The sequence below is a fragment of the Chelonoidis abingdonii genome, chromosome 1 (assembly GCF_003597395.2).
Source record: "Chelonoidis abingdonii isolate Lonesome George chromosome 1, CheloAbing_2.0, whole genome shotgun sequence".
Classification (NCBI taxonomy): domain Eukaryota; kingdom Metazoa; phylum Chordata; order Testudines; family Testudinidae; genus Chelonoidis; species Chelonoidis abingdonii.
In genome coordinates, this window is record NC_133769.1 from 331,375,908 (window position 1) to 331,392,620 (window position 16,713).

Sequence of the window (16,713 nt, forward strand, 5' to 3'; positions counted from 1 at the left end):
CCCCTTGGATCTTAAAACAAGGAAAAATCAATCAGGTTCTTAAAAAGAAGGCTTTTAATTAAAGAAAGAAAGGTAAAAATCATCTCTGTAAAATCAGGATGGAAAATAACTTTACAGGGTAATCAGATTCATAGAGCCCAGAGGAACCCCCTCTAGCCTTAGGTTCAAAGTTACACAAACAGAGGTAAATCCTCTTATCAAAAAGGAACATTTATAAGCTGAGAAAACAAAGATAAAACTAACATGCCTTGCCTGGCTGTTACTTACAAGTTTGAAATATGAGAGACTTGTTCAGAAAGATTTGGAGAGCATGGATTGATGTCCTGTCCCTCTTAGTCCCAAGAGCGAACCACCTCCCCAAAAAAGAGCACAAACAAAAGCCTTCCCCCCACCAAGATCTGAAAGTATCTTGTCCCCTTATTGATCCTTTGGGTCAGGTGTCAGCCAGCTTACCTGACCTTCTTAACCCTTTGCAGGTAAAAGGATTTTGGTGTCTCTAGCCAGGAGGGATTTTATAGTATTGTACACAGGAGGGCTGTTCCCTTCCCTTTATAGTTATGACAGCCCCCTCTTGTGCCTCAGGCTGTAATAGCCACACAAGACAACAGACTAATGGTTGCACTTATTCCCTAGATTGGTGTTGCAGCTTGAAGACACAGTAGCATGAGGACATGTGTCTCCACTCCGAGGAGCTTGCAGGATAGACAGACAACACAAATGAAACACATAACACAGTGGGAAATTCAAAACAAGGGTTCTCTTTTACGGAGTTTTTGTTGTTTATAAGGGGAGGGAGAGATGACAGCATTTTTACTGATACAGATTAGCATTTGCAGTCTTTTAGGAGGAAGTGATTTATGAAAAGGGATTTGAAAGTAGAAATGATTGGTGTTTCAAACATTGGAAATATAGAGAGGATCCCTGACTTTGGGAGCAGAATGGAAGAAGACACAAAGCCACAGAAAGAAAGTAATGCACAATTCACAGGTGGAGTCAAAAGAACAATTGTGGAAAATAAAAAATGTTAGTAGAAATGTAATCAGAGCAGAGTTGGGCACAAGTCAAGAATGTGAGGATTGAAAAGAAGCTTGAATTTGATGCAGAAGGTAAGAGGAAGCAAATGGAAGATTTTGAAGAAGGAAATAATTTAAAGAGTTGCTGGACTGACAGAGGGAATCAGGACCATTTTCTGAATATAGTCTGAAAGTCCATAATGCATACAGGACCACTTCCGTTATTGCTCAGAAGGAGACCTTATCGGGATGAAAAGTCCTACTGAACGAGTTCTCATCTCAGGTAGACACTGTGCATACTGCAATCACAGTGGGTGGCACTTTGAAGCCCATTCCTCATGGGAGTTTAGCTCAGAACTACTATCAAACCAGAGAAGGTTGGAAGCTGTCTGCTACCCGATGCAATATGCAAGACTTCATTGTGTGCTTCCACCTGAGGGCCAGTAAGGATACTCATCAGCCACAGTGATAAGAAATGGCGGTGGGAAGGGATTAAATTATGGAATGAAGTACCAAACTGATGCCTGGATCTGACAAACTCAGGTACTGATTAAATGAAGTTCTGCCAATACAATAAAGCATCTGTGAGCTAAATGGAGTCCAGCACCAGCAGCACCAGGTGCTAAGATGTAGTCTCAGCAGGGTGTCAGTAAATTAAAGGGGTTTGCTGTTGACAGCTACAGGAGCCAGTGTGGTTACCCAGGAGGTTCCCAGGGGCCCAGCACCATCAGCTCTTGGCTCTAATGTGCCAACCCAGCAGTGTACTGATTCACCATAGAAATTTGGCACCAATAGTTCCAAGTGCTATTGCACTGATGCAGCAGGACACTGGTGCATTGCAGGGTTCCATGCTTACAAGCCTCTAAAGGCAGTCAGATGCACAGATACAAATAGTGGTAATCCTGTCAGTTTGATGACAGTGGTGCTAGTGGCTGGTTCTTTAAGTGTGTGGAGGCTTGACTTCTCATAGCACTCACGGATACTATCCTTGGAATCAGTAATTCAACCAAAGGGTTATGGGATAGGGTAGTTTTCTGCGTGACTTGTACTCAAAGCTGGCAATGCAGAAGTGGAAATTCTGCACTGATATTACTTTTAGAGAAGTGTTCAGAGGAGAATTAGATGACTTATTGGACAAAATAGTCATATATAAGAAAGGAAAAACAAACAAAGGTAACCAAAGACACATGACCTTTATCTATTCTAATGTTGTCTTATATTCTTTGATTAAAGAGTGGAACTGATAAAACTTCAGCTTTATAAAAGTTTTAAAGCGTAACATCTTTAGAAAGTTTCATTGTGGAAATTTTGTCAAAATTATTACATTAAAAATAAATCTAAATAGTAGTGAGGGGATGGGGCAATTGTTGTTGTTGTTGTTATTTGTATTATCATAGCACCTAGGAGCCATAGTCATGACTATCGCACAGTAGAGCCAATAAAGTGTCTTTTCCACTAGTATTTTCATTCTATTGACTTTCTGGTTGCAGTAGAAAAGTATCTGCAGATTGAAGAATGATCAGGGATATGAGATTCCCTGGAGCAGAAAAGGCACCTGCTGTGGCCATCAGTTAAAGGAAGGGCAGAACTTAAACCCAGAGGACATAGAGTCTACTATACTCGTGATAAGGCACAAGCACCTGAGGAGATTGTCTGGGATAAAAGCAGGAATGGAAAGCTGCCAATGGGTAGAAAAGCTATTAATTAACTAATTATAAGATAATAATCTAAATTTATATATTTATAAAAAACTAATTAGTTGCTAATGAGAAGCAGGGATGACATCACAGTTCCAACTCACTACCATGGATAGTAAGAGGAAACTGAGGGTCAGTTGGGTTTGTGTGGCCTTTTATGGCCTTGACAGTAAAGGGAGCAAGGACAGGCAGGGTGTAAGCATGGACCCAAACCCCAGTGTACTTGCTAGAAAGTTCCAAACTCAAACACAGAGTGCATATGCACCAAAAGTGAGATCAACATAAAAATTACTTGAAAAAAATATTTTGCTAAAGCTAAAAAATAATTTTTGAGATTTTATCTCACAGTAAAGAACTCCCATCCTGGCCTAATCGACCATGTCACCACCACCTTTTTCAAGTTTTTAGAACAGGCCTCTTTGATGAAGTCTCTAAGCCCTAGACCTTGTAGACCTCGCTGGAATCTCAGGCATGAATAAAAGTATGAATCAAAGAAAGTAAACCAAAGTTGGCATGGTCTTGGCAGAACAGTAATACTACAGGCATTAGCTAATCAAGTAAGCACATTCCTGATGAGAGAATGGTACAGAAACACATCAAGTGCTCAAGTAACTACCTACACATACTTAAGAGATGGTACAAAGTCCTGGAGCAAATACATTTACATCTTCTTGATACTAAAACAGCATCGAGTTCTAATGACACCTTCAAAAGGCTGCAAAGCAATTTTAAACAATGTTAATCAGCCAGTCAAACGATACCAGTTATGATCATAAAAGCTTGGTGATTTGTTTGTTACTTTTCCACCTATCTTAAATACAGACGTCTTTTCCATCTATTTCTCCACTGTCACTCAATGCAGTAGTGTTGCAAAGGATGAGGAATAAAGATCAGAACCCAGATATGATTAAAATGGAACCTTCAGCTTCTCTTAAGACAGACAGTTGTGGTAAAGAGTGATAAGCAAAGATATTTCAAAAGGGGTTTTTGCGATGACCTCAATTTTCCAACGTGCTGACTTTCAAGGTAATTAAAAAAGACAGAGACCCCAGTGAATGTGATTGAATCTGGCATTTCACAGATGCTTCCAGCAGAGCTTTTCAAATGACTTTATTTATACTATAATGCAACATATTCTGTCACAGAGTTTTACTCTCTATTAAAGATACTATTTGCACTACTATAGTTAAAAAGTTCAGTTAGTATTTCCATTCTGAACCTTTATTTTCAGAAGTTTACAATTCTGTTCTAAATATTCACGCCCAGTTTAAATTTGTCATGCATTTTTTTACTGAGTAAGCAAATTTTTCTTTACTAAATAGAAGACATTTTAATTTTGGACATTAGAAGTTATAAAAACTTACTTATAAAACCTCTGAAAGTTAGTTGTTTGTGCAGTGTGTGTGTGAGTGTGTGTGAGTGAGAGAAGTGCTAACTAAAAGGCATAGGACCATAGAGTCCTAAAAATGTTTCTATATTATGATTACAAATGTATAGTTATGTTGAAACCTTTAAGTCAATCAAGACTAACCAAAACTTCATATGAAGTAATAAAAACAAAAATAAGGACATTTACTCTCAGGCATGAAAGAAAAACTTGACCTATGTTAGCCAATACATATATGTTAGGCATAATATCCACCACATTAATGGGTATTATGCAAAAAGTTACATTATGCATAAATGGTATGTTCTAGCACAGGTTGGGATATACCTCTAAACCCAGGTGGTTTGGAATATGGTATCCAAAACAGAGATAAGAAAAGTGTAGAACAAAACAACAAGTTAAGGAACTGTTATGAACTGGTGGGTTAGATTTTAGTGTTCAGTAAAGAGTTTTGTAGCTTTTAAAATCATACTATAAATACTATTAGCTGAAATGCATATCTTTGAAGCTTAACATCTATGGAAGGTAAACATGCTGTGTGATAAGATTTGCTCCCTGGAACGAGATGTCATATGGTATAATTCCCAAATCTGAACCTTAGCGTCCAAAATTTGGGTACCAGCATGAATCCTCTAAGTTTAATTACCAGCTTAGATCCTGTAGTGCTGCCACCAATCAGGACTTTGAGTGCCCAATGAACTCTGGTCTCCCCAAAACCTTCCCTGGGGACCCCAAGACTCAGATTCCTTGAGTCTCACAACAAAGGGAAATAACCCACTTCCCTTCCCCCCTCTTTACCTCCTCCCAGATCGTTCCTGCCTGGGTACACCAGGAGATACTGTGTTTCAACTATTTGAAACACAATACAGAGAGATCAGGTTTCTCTCCCCCTCCCCCTTGTCTTTCCTTTCCCTGTAGTCTTATACAAGATAACCAAAAGATCAATTAGAGTCTAAAAAAAAGGGAAAACTTTAATAAAAGAAGGAAAACATAAAAATTGTCTCTGTATTCAAGATGAAATATTACAGGGTCATCTAGCTTATAGACAATAGAAAGAAAACTTTCTCCAGCAGAAATACAATTTAAGATACTTTCAGCCAAATACACATTAAAACCTCCACCAGCCAGATACACAGTTGCAAATACAACAAAACAATTAAAAAGACTATAACCGCCTTTACTTACTCACTATTCTGAATAGATAAGAGACTGTAGCAGAGAGATTGGCAGAAACCTGGTTTCACCTCTAGTCCTGTCCAGGACCCAGAGGGAACAAAGCCAAACCCAAAAATCACAAACAAAGGCTTCCTTCCCTTGAGATTTGAAAGTATCTTGTTTCCTGATTGGTCCCTTGGTCAGGTGTTTGGTTCCCTGTTTGTTAATCCTTTACAGGTAAAAGAGACATTAACCCTTAGCTATCTGTTTATGACACGAGAGTATGTATGTCCCCTTTTAATATTGTACTGCTTTGTCTTTAGACAATAAATTTGGCTAAATCCAGTTATTTGGTCTCAAACATTGTTAAGAATGAACCGTGAGTGTAGTCAAACAATCGACTTCACCTTTTAGTCAATACCTACTACATTTGTTAATTTATATTTAAGATGATACAGATAGCAATTCTTAACAAAGAGCTTACTAGACAGAGCTACGCGGGTACTTTATAGTCGTCAAAAATAGGCATAGCTCAAAGTGACTGCCCTCCACCACATGACAAGAAGATAACTTGAAAACTAAAAAGTTTAATAAATGTCTCTAAAATAAGAGAGAAATAAGATTCAATTCCTCACTGGAAAGGGAGTCTGAGATTGCATCATAGATTCCATGGCAGCAAAACTTTAGGACATGTATCAAGGGGACAGTGCTTTGAGGCATTTGTCCCTGATATTGGCCGCTTTAGACTATCTCCATGTCTCTACTGGATCAAACACAACTCTGCAGTGAGATATGCTACTCAAGGAAAATCAGTAAATAGGCCTGTTTTGTCCTAGGTTGTCCTCCTTCTATCATGACAATGGTGGACCACAAAAAACTCCAACCTATATGAAATGAATGTTTAATATTCACTCACTTCATCAAATGCTCTGAATACCTCTCAAGAAATAAATAAAAATAAACAGCATTAAAATAGGACCTAGTCAAGCATGTGTGAGACAGTGTTTAAAAATATATTCCAAGAGACTCTGAAAAGGTGTTGGGACTATAGCTTCCTGATGATACGAAATATTAGGAATGAGTTGAAGAATAGCAATGAAGCTAAAAAACTCAATCCCACTGAATAAGTCAGTATTTTACTATTATAATTAGATTAATTTAAAAAAAATAGCTGCATAACTTGTAGGCCATAACAGAACAAACGAAGTATACTTGGAAAAATTCCTTTCACATTAGAACTCAAACTCTTTTCAAATATAATCAATGTGCAGAAGTACGTAAAATTGGTACCCAGCTTCTAAGAAAGACAAATTGAGGTATTTCTTAATTACATTGCCAGAAGTGGTGTCCCTGGAAAGACAGAAAATACCAGCTATTTTAACTAGTCCTTTTCATGGATTTTATTAGTGCACTAAATGAAGAGAACAGAGTAATTCAAACTGCCATAATGAAGTACTTCATGTGATTTTTTAACCAACCTGAGAATGAAAAAGTATATAAGCATACAAGCAAATTAATGCCAGTGTTTATAAAAATTTTACTGCAGTGGAATTGTCTCACCGTCAGGGAACAGAAATGCTATACAGTTACTGAGACACAATTGTGTAATTACTTTTTAGTTATGTAATTCATTCCACTGTGATTGGCTGGTGTTTCTAATTTGCATTATAACAGCAAATACAGAACTCTGTACTTTGATTAGTTGACAGCCATTATTAGGCAGTTAGCATGTATGCATTTGTATTACTGCAATAATCACACAATGATTTTACAAATCACTCTCTCTGGTTAGCCACTATTCAGCTCTCTAAGTGTTTCCCTCAGAATTCTTATCTATATGTCCGTAGAAACATGACTACTTCAGTTTCTGATCCTATTCCCACCCTATTACCAATTTAATTTATACAAGCATATAATTGGATTACAAAACAAAGTCATTTTGCTGGTCAGGAAAGGGTCTAAGCCTTCATCATTGGGGAGGAAATACTAAGAAGAGTGCGGTGGGGGCCATATTTGTTGTGAACAAATTTGTTGAGTTCTGATAGCAGCAGCCAACCACAGCAGATAGATTTACAGTAACTAAGTACATTGTGAGGGATGATAAAATATTTCACCATAATCATATGCTCAGGTTATTATAAAGTGTACAATTACTACATCTTAGGCTAATAAACATCTATTCCCTTGGTATCTTTTAGCCTTAGGCACAGACATTTTCTCAAAACAGGGAGCATCCTCAAGTTATCATTTAAAGATTCAGAGGTAAGTCCAAAACAATAGCTCTTGTTAAAAACAGGGCTAGAATTTGTCTAGGGAAATATTGAAACCTCTTCAGAATATCCTGAAGACCATTAAGAATTCATAATCTGGAAAAATAACTCAATGGTTAATTTTTTAGGAATTTCTCAGATATCTTGAGAATGTGCACAATATACTTATAATAACACTTTGACAAAGGTTCAACTCACTGGAATACTGAGAACATTATTATTACAGTTAATAATTATGGTGATATTAAAATCTAACAAAAGCGTGGAGCTGTGTAGGTCATATAGTCTGACCTCACTTGTGAGTGTGCATATAAAAGTCTTGGACAAAGTACTGGCAGAATGCCCAGAACTGATTGCACTGGAAGTGTTTCACTCTGACCAATAGGATTTACACTCAAAAGGTCTATTTGTATGGTTCTAAGACATCTATTTAAAGGCCAATACCAGATGAAAATTAGTTCTGACCTTAGATGTTAGGTAACTATCTTATTGCTGCCCAGAAGGTTGGATAAGCAGACACACTGATAAACTATCCAGCAGGGAGAACATACTGAGTAGACAACTGTTATCCTAAAAACTGAAGCATCTCACACTCCAAAAATGCGAATGCCTAGCTCAGATAAATTATGTTGAGGTTTATAAAGGATTTACATATCGAAATGTAACAGGTGAAAAATTGTCTAAATATAACTATAGTATTGGAAAAACTAAAAATAAGTTATATCATAAAAAGTGAACAATATGCCTTACAATGACAAGCTCTAAACATGAGCTGTATGTTATTTAGGGATATAAAGTATAAAAGAAGTAGAACACCAAAGTACTATAAATTGTAAAAAAAAAAAAAAAAAAAAAAGAAGAAGTATTGGCGTCACAATGGAGAGAATGTTTGAATTCTGACTCTAACTTTAGGAGAACTAGGGCGTCTGTTCCCTTTACTTCAACCTTCTTGGCCACACAATAGCAGATTGCATCCTACAGCAAAAACTCTTCAGGACCAGACTTCAAAGAGAAACTGCTGAAGTACTCCTGTTCTTTTTGCTAAGCTTCAGTTCATTTGCAAATCTGACACCATCAGCTCAGTATTAAACAAAGACTGTGAATGGCTAACCAACTACAAAAAGCAGTTTCTGCTCCCTTGGTGTTCACACCTCATCTACTAGAAGAGGGCCTCATCCGCCCTGATTGAACTAACCTCGTTATTGCCAGACTTATTTATAAATATTTATAAATATTGCCGGCATATTTATACCGGCCTCTGGAAATTTCCATTACATGAGTCTGACAAAATGGGTATTCACCCACAAAAGTTTATGCTCCAATACATCTGTTAGTCTATAAGATGCCACAGGACTCTTTGTTGCTTTTGACAGATCCAGACTAACACGGCTATACCTCTGATACTTCTCAAGGTAAAATTTCTCTCTCTCGGCATTTGAAAGGATAGAACTAGAACTACTTAAATGAAGAAGATTTTTGGTCTGTGTTATTGCAGCTTTTATCAGCTTTTATCTAATTTGAAAGGTGGGATTAAAAACAGGTAATGTGCACTGTAACTAGACACTCTACCACTTTTCCTTCTTACTGGAGGGGGAGGGGGTAAAAAACGTGAACCCACACCTTCTTTTCTTTCTGAGTGAGACTTATGAATGCAGCCACTTAATCTGGAAAGGACTCCATTTGTATTGCTTCACATTTCTAAAGCAAACAGGATAATGAAAAGACAGACACCAAGGCAGGAGTAATGGCACTGCCCTGTCTCCATTATTTATCAACAAGAAGATATGGTCTAACAAACTTGTCACTTCTTATCTAATAAATCAGTCTCTTTTGAAATTCAGCACTAGGGCTACAAATCCAGGAGACTGTGTAATTGAGAAAGCCATTTGCGTCAACATTGTTTACTTTGATGCACTAAACCCTAATGACATATGCAGAGAACAATGAATAAGGTCTCAATGCATACGCTATAAATTGAAGAGTATGAACATTTAGTGCTTTGAAGTTACAACACCTTGACACACAGGGGCTCACATACATTTGAGGCTAATGGTTTTTCTTCAAGTCTCAGTAGGTCTAATATTTGCTACACCCTTAACCACTTCATATCGTATTAGCTTGTGTGACAGCCTGCAGAATATAATCATTTGACCAGAAGAACCACTAGGAGGATGAAAAGCAGAATATTAATAAATTAGACTCTAAAAAGGCATTGTGATATTTGAGGTGAGGGAGTACGTGATATTTTGTAGCTTGGTCCCTACCACGCTAATCTGAAGAGGAGGTCAAGATTTAAATTTTCAATAACTTGATGCCAAAACAATGAATAACAGAACTTGTAGACTTTGGAACAGTTTCTGATCCCACTAACTCAATATACTGAACATGGACAACTACTTGGGATTTTAGTCATTTCACTTGAGCACTGGCAACTCAAGGTAACATTCTAGAGCTAAACCTGTGCTTTTAGTTGGCATGGCCAACTCACTTAACAGATAATACAAAGGGTATGCTCATCCATGAAGGTCAACTTTTCAGTACACTTCAAGTATCTTGAAGGCTTTTCTTCAAATGTAACTGTCCAGTTTGGAAGTTTAGCCAGTGACATGAAGAAAGACCTATGAACCCTGAAGATTTTCTCTTTTTTCCCCACACCCAAAATAGTGATCAAGGTAAAGAAGGAGCCCTGGGAACGAAACCACAGATGAGGGAGTCCCTCCTGAAGCAGCAGACTGGAAGTGAGTGAGTGAAAGAGATAGTGTGGATGAGGGGAGTTCTCTCTTTCTTTCCCTCTTACTCTGATCTTTGACATAGCTATTTAAAAATTAAATTTAAGACTATCACATGGTGATTGTAGAATGAATATCTCCTCACCACAATCCACACATGGGATTTACTTTGGCTAAAATACCCTACAATTCACAGTAGTGTGTGTGAAGGAACAATGTCCCAGGATTAGGGAGATCTGGAACATGACAGGAGCAGAACTCATTTAAAGTAATTTTCTCACCAGGAAATACTCCTTAATGCTACAGAGCTGGACTTTTTTATGTTTAAGTGGCGAGTCATCCTTTCCTTGGGTTGTTTGGCTTGACAGAACCACCACATACATCCTTCAAAGACTGCATTTCTGCAGAGGTTTTCTATTGGCTTGTGCCAGGTACCACTGTGGAGGCCATTTTTTCCCTAGTACAATATTTGTCCAAAAAAATCTTGACTACATAACTATTAGGCAGTGATTAAGTATTTTTTTAACTTAATGCAGATAAACAACTTCTACTATACCATAATAAAGAAAAGTATAAATGTTACTTTAAGTGTTCCAAATAAAGTCGAATGTAAGTTTAGATGAGGGAAATTAAAAGCTTTAAAACACACCAGTACACTAATGATCATGAATACACTCATCATGAATATACACAAACGATCAATCTTAGAAATTCATCTCTAAGTGAATCCTCAAAATAACAGAACTTAATTAACATAAATAAGTCACAAAGTAGGACGAAAAGGGAATAATATTACCAGCAATTACTGTAAATATTGTTAGAATGCTCTAACGTTCACATTTATGTTGATCTAAAAGAAAATGTGAATATCTGTAGAAAATTATATTTTACATATAAAACATATATATTTTTTATGCAGATGTTCTTACCTAAGCGGTTTAAAAGCCTCTGCTCTGACAAGTGGTGTCTCTACAGAGTGTTCAAAAATGTCCCCTTCTGGCCCTGAAAGACAGGAAAATATATCATGGAAAATGTAAGAAAATTGTACACTGATTTGCACACCATTCCAGTATCATAAATTAAATTTCCATACATTAATATCAAGGCAGATATATTAAAAATATGTTTAAAGTTCTGAGTCCAATATTGGAAGAAGAAAAAAAAGCAAAATGAAGAGTGCAAATACAAATCCCCAAAATAAATACAAAATCCTCTTGAAATGCACAAATAAATTGTTGAGATAGTTACAACAGTGACCCCTTCATATTCAAATAGCTGGGTAGGATTTAAATGTGAGATTTGCATTAAAATTAATAGCAGCTGCATAACTAAAGCCCCACAAGTCTTTTGAAAATGTTTGTCTTATACAATACCACAAGAAAAAAAAGATATTCAGAGTTTGGACTGAAATTTCTTCTCAGGTATTGCAGCATACTGTATGGTAACCAGTAAGTAACATCATCAATTATTTAGACTTTCCTATCTTTAGACTAAATTGGTGAGTAAAGCACAGACTTTCAGCATTAAGAAAAAAGACAGGGCAACACCAATTTTGACCATAAATTTAACCATTTAAACTATAGTGACAGACATTTATTATAACTTGTGAATGATAGTCATCAGAGTAACATGAGTTCAAGACAGTAATCCCTGAATATTAATCTCATATTTCTGCATTGCTCTAACAAAAACAATCTGGTGGCAGAGACAAAAAAGAAAGGTTACTCACCTTGTGCAGTAACTGGAATTCTTCGAGATGTGTGCCCCCGTGGGTGCTACACTTTAGGTGGCAGTGGGTCCCAGTGCCATTGATCAGAGACTTATGGTAGCAATGTCTGTGGTGGTCGCACATGCACAGTAGGTGTCTCATGGTGTCGTTGGTGCCGTGTGTACAGGGCCGGCTCTACAATTTTCGCCGCCCCAAGCAGCTTTGCGCCGCCGGCAGCGGGGGCAGTCCATGTGCCCTTAGGGCGGCAGGCGCATTTCCGCGGAGCCGGCAATTCGGCGGCAGCTTCTATGTTTAGCTGAAGCTGCGGACAGCTAAACATAGAAGCTGCCGTTGAATTGCCGCCGTCGCGGAAACACGCCTGCCGCCCTAAGGGCACATGGACTGCCCCCCTGTTCGCCTGCCCGCCCGCAGCGGCAATTCGGCTCGCTGCTTGGGGGCAAAACAACAGGGACTGCTGCCCCTTGCAGAACGCCGCCCCAAGCACCAGCTTGGAATGCTGGTGCCTGGAGCCAGCCCTGCGTGTGTAGCGCATGCATGACCCAAGCCCTCCAGTTCGTTCTCTACCACAGAATCCTCAGTGCGAACTCTGAAGTAGAACGGTGGAGGCTGAGTAGTGGAGCACCCACAGGGACACACATCTCAAAGAACTCCCCTTATTGCATAAGGTGAGTAAGCTTTCCTTCTTCAAATAGTGTCCCTGTGGGTTCGTCACTTTAGGTGACTGTAGAGTAGTGCCCCTCTGAAGGCTGGGGGGACTTTGGGTTTGCCTGAGTCATTGAAGTAAGTACTGTGAGGCCCACGATGGCATCAGCCCTGGAGTTTTGTGTGACTGCATAGTGTTTTTTGAATGTGTGGACGGAGGCCCAAATGGCGACCTTACAGATCTCTAGTATTGAAACATTATTAAGGAACACTATTGAGGTTGAAATGGACCTAGTAGTATGTGCTCTAATGTGCTCCGGTGGTTGTATTCCGGATATGGTAGCATGTTTGAATGCATGTGGAAATCCATTTGGATAATCTCTGATTGGATATAGCATCGCCATTCAAGCGCTCGATAGTAGAGATGAAAAGTCTAGAGGATTTCCTGAACGGTTTGGTTCTTTCAAGATAGAATGATAGCGTCCTTCAGATGTCTAGTGTGTTGGTCAGCTTCTGTTGAAGTACCATGATGCTTAGGGTAGAATGTCGGTAGGTGAATAGATTGGTTCATGTAAAATGCTGAGGTTACTTTCAGTAAGAATTTAGGATGTGGACGTAGCATGACCTTGTCCTTGAAGAATGTTGTGCATGGAGGATCTGCTATGTGCGCCCCTATCTCTTTCACCCTTCTGGATGAGGTAATGGCAACCAGGAATGCTACTTTCATCAATAAGTGGAGTAATGAGCAGGTGGCTAAAGGTTTGAATGATGGTCTGGCAAGGCATTTCACTACCAGGTTGAGGTCCCATGTTGGTGTAGGTCGTCACACGTCTGGGTAAACATTTATGAGACCCGCGAGGAAGCATTTTGTAGTTGGGTGTGCGAACGTCAAAGTTGCATTGAGCTGTCCATGGAATGCTGAAATGGCCACAAGATGGACTCTGATTGAGCTCATTGTTAAGCCAGTGCTTTACAGCTCCAATAGGTATTCTAAGATTAATGGTAGTGGTGCTGAATCACTCATCAAGTGTCTTCCTTGACACTAGGCGGAGAACCTCTTCCGTTTATGAAGGTAGGTATTTCTTATAGTCAGTTTCCTGCTATTTAATAACACGTGTTTAACTTGTTCCGAGCAGGTTATTTCATCATGGTGGAACCATTCAGGAACCACGCCTGTAGGTGGAGTATTTCCAGGTTCAGGTGAAGAGTGTGACCACAGTGTTGAGACAGCAGATCTGCCAGGTGAGGGAGAGCTCGCGTGGTGCATATTGCCATGCATAACAAATAAGGATACCATGCCTGGGATGGGCTCCACCAGATTAGAAATTTGCCCCAAATACACAATATAATGAGCAAGTCAATGATGTCCATACTGGATTGATCGCAGCCCGGATTAATAATGACCATGCCATCTGTCTCCCACCAGGGCAGACACAACAAGTATACTACTGGTATAACCCCAACAAAGAGAATCTGTGGAAGAGATAACATCACCATAGCCACATGGAATGTAAGGACATTGAGACAAATAGGTAGGGTGAAAAAACTCATGTATGAAACGGAACAGTACACCTGGCACCTCCTAGGAATCTCTGAAGTCAGATGGAAGAACTTTGGAGAGGTACTAACAGAAGGCCATGTACTCTATTACAGTGCCCAATGTCCAGCAGGCTTATTTCCTTCCGTCTAAAGGCAGTACCATTTAGTATCACAGTGGTACAAGTCGATGCCCCTATAACAGACTATGATGATGAGCAAATTGAAGATTTTTACAATCAGCTCCAAGACATCATTGATAAAGTACACAAGAAAGATATCCTGATTGTACAGGGAAATTGGAATGCTAAAGTGGGTACTGACACACAGGCAGACTGGTGAGATTATTGTGGCCCTTTCTGTAATGCGGTAACCAATGAGAGAATTGAGACTTTTGGAGTTTGCCAGCTATAACAGCCTGGTTCAGGGACTTGGCAGTGAGGCTGAACCTGATCCTGACACAGCACAAGGGCCATGCCTGCCACAGAAACACCCCGGGGCCCTGCCCCTTTTGTGCCAGGCACACCAGATGTGGGCAGGGAGGCTCAGCCTAGCAGCAGAATCCAAGTGCAGAGTGACTTAGTGTGGGGGGATCCAGATGGGGGTAAGAGGGTTCTGTGTAGGGCAGTCTGGGTGAAGGCAGGTCAGTGAGGTATCTGGATGCATAGGGAGGTTCCAGGTGCAGGGGCAATGGGAGTCTGCAGGGCGGACCAAGTGAAAGTGGTTGGAGGTCAGCAGGGGGTAGGTCTGGGTGCAAGGGCGGTTGAGTTCATTTGGATGGGAGTCTAGGTGTAAGTGGTTGGGGCTCAGTGGGGAGGGTGTCTGGGGGGCCTCATCGGGGTGGTACAGATGCAGGGGAGGTGGGGCTTGTCAGGGTGAGGGTTTGATGGGCCTGCTTAACATGGGAGCCCCAGCTGCTCCCAAGGAGATCTGCATGCTGGGCCCCCACTTCCCCATCCTCTTCTCTTCCCCATTCCATGCCCCTTCTCCACCACTCTATCTCCTCCCCATTCCTTCCCCACTGCCTATTCCTCCTGTCCCCGCTTCCCCTATCCCCTTCTCTACCCCATCCCATGCCCTTTCCCCACCGCTCCAGCTCCTCTCCATCCCACCCCCTTTCTTCCCCACTGCCTCGTTCCCCTGCCCTACCCTACCATGGGCACTCACTGTTGTACAAAATGAAGGATGGCTCCCAGCACACAGAAGAGAGTTCAACCAGCACTAGGACCCAGAAGGCATGTCCAGCTGCAAAGTCCAGGGAGCTGAGCAGCACCTTTTTTCAGCTGGGCTGCGCAGCTCTGCATTCACAGAAATGGCCGGGGGGGCACAGGAAGCAGTGGCATGTGACCTTGCACCCCATGTGGTCCCCACCCCTCCCCTCTATTTGGGGGGCAATACCCCCAAACTATGCCATGAACATTCCCAATCACATCCCCGGTTCCTCCTTCACTTTCTGCAGGGAAACAAAGAACGCTGTAGGAGGGGAACCTGAGCTGTTTTCATTCTCCCTAGGGATCAAGAGTACCCCCCCCACAGACCCCTACTGCCCAGTGCCATCCCCAGAGACCACTATCCCACCCTGCCTGCCCCCCAGCCACACTCACTGGCCCTCTGGGTGGGGGCTATTTTCTTTGCCTGGGCTGAGCCAGCATCACAGCTGAGGCCGGTCAGGGATCAGAGTGGGAGGGGCCTGCCTGAGCGGGCTCCCTCAGAACCTCCTTGCCTGGGGCCCAGATGAGCCCTGCCCCACATGCTGGGTAAGAATGACCTGGCCCTTCCACTGGTCCCAGGCAGCTCAGCCGTGGGAGGTGGTGGGGAGGGCAAGACCGGCCAGAGTCAGAGTTGTGCTGGGGAGCAGGGCAGGCAGACCCCTGTGGGATGAGATCCCCAAGAGTCCTCCAGCCCGGCTGGCAGAGAAGCGAATGGGTGGAGGGGACAGGACAGGGCAGGGATACCTGGGCTTGCCGGACAGCTGAGAGTGATATGGGGGAGGGGCTGGAGAGGAGAGGAGCCAGCCTGTGGTGTCCCCTCGACTGGCAACGCAAGTGAAGTGCAGCGCCTGGCCAGCTGATGGGCCCCTGTTGAGCATGAGCCTGGTGCCATTGTAAACCCAGTACTGGTGACATCAGAAGAGAACTTAAGAGAGATAAGAACAGCACTGAGGGAGCTGTCATGGTTTTTTTCCCCCCACTTTGAGCTTTAGAGACAAATGTGGGGGACCTGCATGGACCCTTCTAAGCTTAATTCCTAGCTTAGATCTGGTAACACTGTCACCAGCCGGAATATAGTGTCTGGCACACTTTCTGTTCCCCCAAAACCTTCCCTGGGGAACACAAATCCCAAACCCCTTGAGTCTTAAAACAAGGAGAAATTAACCATCCCCCTCCTTTTCCCCCCAGACTCTCCCCTCCCTGGGTTGCCTTGAGAGGCTTACACAGATCCAAACTCCTTGGATCTTAAAACAAAGAGGAATTAACCATCCCCCTGTTCTTTCCCCAATTCCCCCCACCAATCCTGGTGATTCAGACTCAATCCTTCGATTTTAAAACAGGAAA

The 16,713-nt window shown here is 41.2% G+C and overlaps 1 protein-coding gene across 1 annotated transcript in view; it reads right to left on the reverse strand.

The window, feature by feature from the left end:
- SGCG (sarcoglycan gamma) overlaps positions 1–16,713 on the reverse strand; it is a 158,993-nt gene that overhangs the window by 46,541 nt on the left and 95,739 nt on the right. The window contains exon 5 of the mRNA XM_075061665.1: positions 11,181–11,253. Coding sequence (XP_074917766.1) covers positions 11,181–11,253 — 73 coding nt within the window. The remainder of the gene's footprint in view (positions 1–11,180; positions 11,254–16,713) is intronic.